At 63.8% G+C, this 5,913-nt stretch overlaps 1 protein-coding gene across 1 annotated transcript; it reads right to left on the bottom strand.

Annotated features, from left to right (window-relative positions):
* Positions 1–1,322: 1,322 nt before the first annotated feature.
* Positions 1,323–5,867, bottom strand: SPIB (Spi-B transcription factor). Its single transcript, XM_059728230.1, has 6 exons — positions 5,782–5,867; positions 4,980–5,007; positions 4,143–4,230; positions 3,362–3,564; positions 2,809–2,968; positions 1,323–2,354 (listed from the first exon to the last, which is right to left on the bottom strand). The coding sequence occupies exons 1-6, from the start codon at positions 5,802–5,804 to the stop codon at positions 2,047–2,049; spliced, it is 810 nt and encodes a 269-aa protein (XP_059584213.1). The 5' UTR covers positions 5,805–5,867; the 3' UTR covers positions 1,323–2,046.
* Positions 5,868–5,913: the final 46 nt, after the last annotated feature.

The raw sequence follows: 5,913 nt of genomic DNA, 5'->3' as shown, positions 1-5,913 counted from the left end.
CCCTTGGGCAGGGACCTTGTCCAAGGGGCGCTGGCATCACGGAAAACAAGGCCAGGGGGAGGGGAGTAAAACCCTTACCCCCCTGCCTCTACCCGCCTGCCCCTCCCAGCTGGAGGCAGCTGGAGCTTGTGAAACCTGAGCCAGGCTCCATGTCTATCAGCACCAGGAAAGAGCGCCCGGTAATGCCAAGGCCCCCCAGCCATCTGCTGCCTGATCCCTACCCTCCCCACCCCTCAAGCCCCAGAGAGCACTGCCCACCACTGGGATGACCAGCGCCAATGTGCACCCTACCCCAGAAGTGGCTGCAACTCAGTACTGAGTGAGGGGGAACAAGTATAAGCAACCTTACAGCAGGCCCCACCCCAGAACTGGCTGCATCTCAGCACTGGGCAAAGGGGGCTGGCCAGACACAACTTCCCCCACCCCAGAGGCATCTGCAGGTGCCTGATGAAGAGGGCTTTATTAATTATCCCTGCAGCTCTCAGCCAGCTGCACCCCCCCCCCCGGGAATTTGGGACCAAGGCATGTGGGGGGGGGGGGGGAGGGAGGGGGGTTGGGGGCAGTATGGACAACAGTGCCCCCTTGTGGACATCTATGATAAGGCAGCACAGAGATGCTGCTCAGGGCACGTAGGAAGTGAATGAGACCACTACAATGCAACAGGACGGGAGGATGATGGAGCTGCCTGGGGGGGGTGCAGTGAGGACCTGGGGGAGTTCTCTGGCACACCCCAATCCCTCCACAAGGGTTACCCCCACAGCTCCCTGCAGGAGGCCACTGACTCAGATGAGGGTTGCAGCTCAGATGCCACAGCCCCCCATGTTCGTGGCTGGCATCTCTGAGCACCCCATATTTTTTTTTTGTGATGAGCAGACATTGCCACCTCCTGCAGGGGGCTGGTATCCTAGCCCTCTTCTCTTCCCAGACCTGGTGGGAGACCCCAGGAACCCTGGCTCCTGACCCCTCCACCCCCTCAACCTACCAGGCCCCCCTCCCATCCTAGACCTGGGGAAAAGAAACCCAGAGTCCCAGCTCTAACCCCCAGTGCTCTAACCCACAAGGCACCACTCCCTTCCCAGAGCCAGGAGAGAACCCAGGAGTCCCAGCCCCCACTACTGTATCCCACAAACCCTCCCACACACCTTATAGTGATAAGGATGGACCCAGGAGTCCTGGCTTCCAGCTTCCCTGTTCTAACTCACCTGGCCCCACTCCCCTCCCCAGAGCTGGAGAGAACCCAGGCATCCTGCAGCCTCACTCCACTCTAATCCACCCAACCCCACCACCCTGCCACAAGAGAAGTGAATAACCTGGTTAGCCCCTTCTTTTCTATCAACATTTTATTAGGAATTTACAAAATTATACAAACTTGATTGCTTTAAAAAAGACAGAAAGACCCAACTTATACAAACTCTGAGATGCCCTCCTGAAATATAAATATACATGTCGCTCCCTGAACTCGCACCTGGAGGGGACCACTCCACACAAAGGAGTAGACCCCGCCAAGCCAGAGGGCAACAGAAGCCAGGAGCCCTGGCTTCCAGCCCACCCTACTTTAGTGCCCACCCCCACCCCATTTGCTGCCCAGAGCTGGAGCTGGAACCCAAGTGTCCTGGTTCCCAGCTCCCTGCTCTAAACCATAGGTACCCACTCCTCTCCCTGAGCCAGGGGTGGAACCCAAGTGTCCTTGTGCTCAACCCTACACTCCAACCAGAGCCAGGGAGTGGAACCAGGCTCCCTGCTCTAATTCACTAGGCCCCACTCCCCTCTCTGAGGGGGGGCGGGGTGGAACCTAGGTGCCCTGGTGCCCAACCCCACCCCCAACCTAAACTCCACCCGGATACAGGAAATAGAAGAATTCAGGCATCCTGGCTCCTCCCCACCCAACTCACCCACTGAACCCAGTGCAGAGGAGAGAACCCAGGAGTCCTGGCACCCGGTCCTGCCGGGAGCAGACACCCCGGTGGGGTAGGGGTGGGGGCAGCGCCCCCTGGTGGCCGTGCCATGCCATGCGCTGTGCAGTCCCGTGGCAGGCACGGGGGGCTCCTAGGAGGGGGCGCGGGGGCTGGGCAGCCCCAGCAGTTTGTGGCCGAACTGGTACGTAAGCTTCTTCTTGACCTTGCGGATCTCGCCTGTCTTGCCGTAGTTGCGCAGGGCCCGTGCCATCTTCTGGTAGGTCATGGCCTTGCGGTTGCCCTTCTGCTGCCCCCAGCGGTGTGCCAGTGCCTCCTTGTGCTTGGACGAGAACTGGAAGACGCCGGAGTCGCGCTCCACCCACCACACGCACTCCTGCATGTCACCACGCTGCAGCAGTCCCAGCAGGAACTGGTACAGGCGCAGCTTCCGCCGGGAGCCTGCAGGGGGCGACACTGCGTCAGGGGGCGAGGCCAGGGGCAGCCCATGGGTTGGGCAAGGGGGGCTGGGTGAGCCCATGTGTCAGGACGGGAAGGGGGACCTCGCTGTGTTCCTGTGCCAGGAGAGCTGCGGGCTGCCTCTGCACTTGGTCCAAGACCTGCCCAGATGCAGCCGTGTCGTCCTAACTGGGGTCATGCCCACAGGCAGGGCACAGAGAGGCCTGGGGCTTATGTGCTCCAGTGGAAGGACATGGTGCAGAGGCAGAGGGGCCATGCCCACAGGTCAGGGGGTGGGCAGAGCCATGCCCAGGCACTGGGCAGGCAAAGGGCAGACAGGTGGGGAGAAGGGGCAGAGGGGCCCTGTTCAATGGCCAGGCAGGGGGAGCTGTACCCTTCCTTCTTGCGGAGGGGGGGGGGGGGAGGGGAGCAGAGTATGCTGGGATAGCATGCCTACCTGAGTCGAGGTCCAGGGACCCGCCAGGTGACAGGTTCTCATCCGAGTCGCTGTCAGACACCTCCAGGGCCGGGGCATCAGGGGGGAAGTCATCATCCTCGGAGAGCGGGGGGCTGGGCAGGGCGCTGGGCAGGGGGCACGGACTGTACAGCGTGTAGGGCTGGGGGGAAACGCCGGCAGGGGGTGGATGAGCAGCAGAAGAGCATCCCTCAGCTTTGGGCATCACAGAGGCAAGAGACATCCTGCCCATGGGAGCCTGGTAACCATGGGCTTTCACTCCTCTCCCAGAATTGGGAGAGATCCTAGGCGTCTGGGCTCCCCATCCTCCTCCTGCTCTAACCATTAGTTCCCACTCCCCTCCCAGGACTTGGGCTGGAACCCAGGCGTCCAGATTCCTAACCCCTGACCCTGCTCTCACTCACCAGACCCCATTCCCACCCCCAGAGCTGGGAGAGAACCCAGGCATCCCAGCGCCCTCAGCCTAACCCTGCTCCCCCCACCCTGAGCCAGGAAGAACCCAGGTGGGCTCCCGCCACCCCAGGCTGGCGCTGACCTGGGCTCCATACTCCTCGGGCAGGACGGAGCAGTGGCTAGGGGCGGGCAGTGGCCCCTCCAGGCTGTAGACGGTGTCCGGGGGGGGCGGTGGGTAGGGGCCGTGCCCGTAGGGGACCGTCACGGTGTGCAGCGGGGCCAACTGCCCTGAGTCGAAGGGCTCGTAGCCCGGCTCCGCCAGCTCCAGCCAGCCTGCACACGGATCTGTCAACCCGGGGGCGGCCGTAAGGCTGGGAAAGGAAACCCAGCCGTCCGGGGGGCTCCCAGCCACCCCTCTCCCGGAGCTGGGATAGAACCCAGGCGTTCAGCACCCCCCAATCAGCCTACTAGACCCCACCCCCCTCCCAGGGCTGGGCCAGAACCCAGGCGTCCAGCCCCAGCCCAGCCCAGGACAGAACCCAGGTGTCCGGGCTCCTGATCCCACCTCCCTCCCAGAGCTGGGATTGAACCCAGGCGTCTGGCTCCTGCCTCCCTGCCGCGCCCGGGGAAAGAACCCAGGCGTCCCGGCTCGCAGCTGGGCGCGGCGGGGCAGAGGGAAGTGCAGACAATGGTGCCCTTCATACTGTGCCGTGCACTCATTTGCATGTTGTAGCCCCGCCCCTGGCCCCCCGGTGGTCTGTGACGCTACGCGGGGAACCCCCGAGACTCAGCTCCTCCTGGCCAGGGCCGCTTGCTCTGATATCATGGGGGCCGCCTCCCGCCCCCAGGGGGCGCTGTGATGTCACCGGAGCAGCTATGATGTCACCCGAGAGTTGGGGGGAAGTTGCGGGGCGCTGGCTCACCCGTGGGGGGCTCGGCCTCCATCAGGCAGTGAGGGAAGGTGGGCAGAGGCTTGCATGAGTCCAGGTCGTAGAAACTGCTGTCGGAAAACTGGAAGGCAAGGGGATAGGACCCCAGTCAGGGCCCTACCAGCCGTCCCAGGGACCCAGGTGTTGGGCATGGCTTCTCACCCTGGCCCCACCAGCCCTACTCCCCTCCCAGTGCTAGGAGGAGCCCCCAGGAGCCCTATCTCCTCAGAGCCCCCAATCTAGGGGAGTAGAAGCCGGGCGTCCGGGCTCCCAGCACCCCCGCTCTAAGGTATCAGACCCAGATCCGAGAGAACCCGGGTGGCCTGGCTCAGTGGTCTCACCCACCCAATCCAGGAGGAGTTGGGAGAGAACCCAGGTGTCCTGGTTCCTCAGGCCCCCATCTAACCCCTTGATCCCTCTCCCATCCCAGAGCTAGGAGAGAACCCAGGTGTCCAGGACCCCAGCACCCCACTCCCCTCTCAATCCTGGGGGGAAAGCCTAAGGAGAGAAAAACCGTCAGAGGGAGAGGGAGGGGGTTACATACAGCTTGGCCCATGCTCCCAGCCCACTTCCCATCCCAAACCGCTGTGTGACCATCTGCCCTGCCCCACCTCAGAGTCAACCACCTCAGCGCTCAGGCCCTGACCCTGCCTCCCTCCAACCCACGCCCTCCGCCCCCAGCCCCTCGACCCAGCTCATGGGAACCCAGGTGTCCTGGCGGGATGGTTAGCCACCGCAGACTGCGTCTAGGGGCCACGGGCGTGGGGGGTGTCGGGGTTACATGCAAATGCAGGGGGTGGGGGGATGGGACACACAGATGGACAGACTTACCATGTAGCTGGGGTGTGGCCCATCGAGCCTGCTGGGACAGGGGGCGGGGGGTTAGATGGGGACTGCCTAGCACCCCAACCTACCCTGAGCCTCCTCCCAGGGCAAAGCGTCCCCCACTTCTCCACCCAGCTGGGCTGAGACTGCTACCCAGCCGGCACAGGGAGGGGGGAAGCGGGGGGAAAGGGCAGGGCCCCCCCCCCCATGCAAACGATCTGCGTCCGCTCCACTTTCCCCAGACAGAGGAAATATTCAAATCCCCCCGCCAATTTGCATAAAGATGGAGAGAAAGTGAGGGAGGGGGAAGGGAGGAGGGGGCACCTGCTGGCACTGAAGTGGGGGGAGCTGGATTGCTGGCCCCAGCAGCCCCCCACACCCTGCTAAAACCATGTTACCCCCAGCAGGGAAACCCAGTGCCCCAGATGCCCCCAACCCATCAGCACCCCCCTAGGGAAGTGCCCCCCCACTTGGGGTCTGCACCCCAGGGCACCGGCCCACCCTGGAGAAGGGAGTAGTGCCCCCCCCATGCTGCCCAGGAGCTACCCCCTGGCCCCCTTGCCACCCCAGGCTCCCAGCTCAGCCTGGGCATGAAGCTGAATAGATACGCCCCACAAGGGCACCCCAGCGCAGAGCCCACATCTGCCCCTGGTGCCAGATCAGAGTGGCACCCCCACAGTGGAAACACCCCTGCCCCGCCAGCGCCCCTTGTACCCCAGGCCTGACCCTACCCTTGGAGGTGCCCATCCCTACCCCACATAGGTGGGGGTGGCAAGCCCCCTGCACCCATGTCCCCAATGGCACTTACTGCGATGCCTCGAGTGTGAGCATCTTTGGGGAGCGGTGCGGGCTGGTGAACGGCCAGGCAGATGGGGCTATGCCGTGGGCCGGCAGCTGCCAGCAGGTTTATAGGGCCAGCCGGGGGGAGGGGGGTGGGGGG

The sequence above is a fragment of the Alligator mississippiensis genome, chromosome 5 (genome assembly GCF_030867095.1).
Source record: "Alligator mississippiensis isolate rAllMis1 chromosome 5, rAllMis1, whole genome shotgun sequence".
NCBI classification, from domain to species: Eukaryota; Metazoa; Chordata; order Crocodylia; family Alligatoridae; genus Alligator; species Alligator mississippiensis.
The sequence above is the reverse complement of the archived record's forward strand: the minus strand, read 5'-3'. Positions and strand labels throughout refer to the sequence as shown.

Bases quoted from the DNA above. Each gene is read 5' to 3' on its own strand.
- SPIB (XM_059728230.1), bottom strand. From the start codon at position 5,804: ATGCTCACACTCGAGGCATCGCA. The intron at 2,969-3,361 runs GTCAGCGCCAGC...GTTTCCCCCCAG, and splicing joins CCGAGGAGTATGGAGCCCAG to CCCTACACGCTGTACAGTCC. The intron at 2,355-2,808 runs GTAGGCATGCTA...CGCCCCCTGCAG, and splicing joins GTCCCTGGACCTCGACTCAG to GCTCCCGGCGGAAGCTGCGC.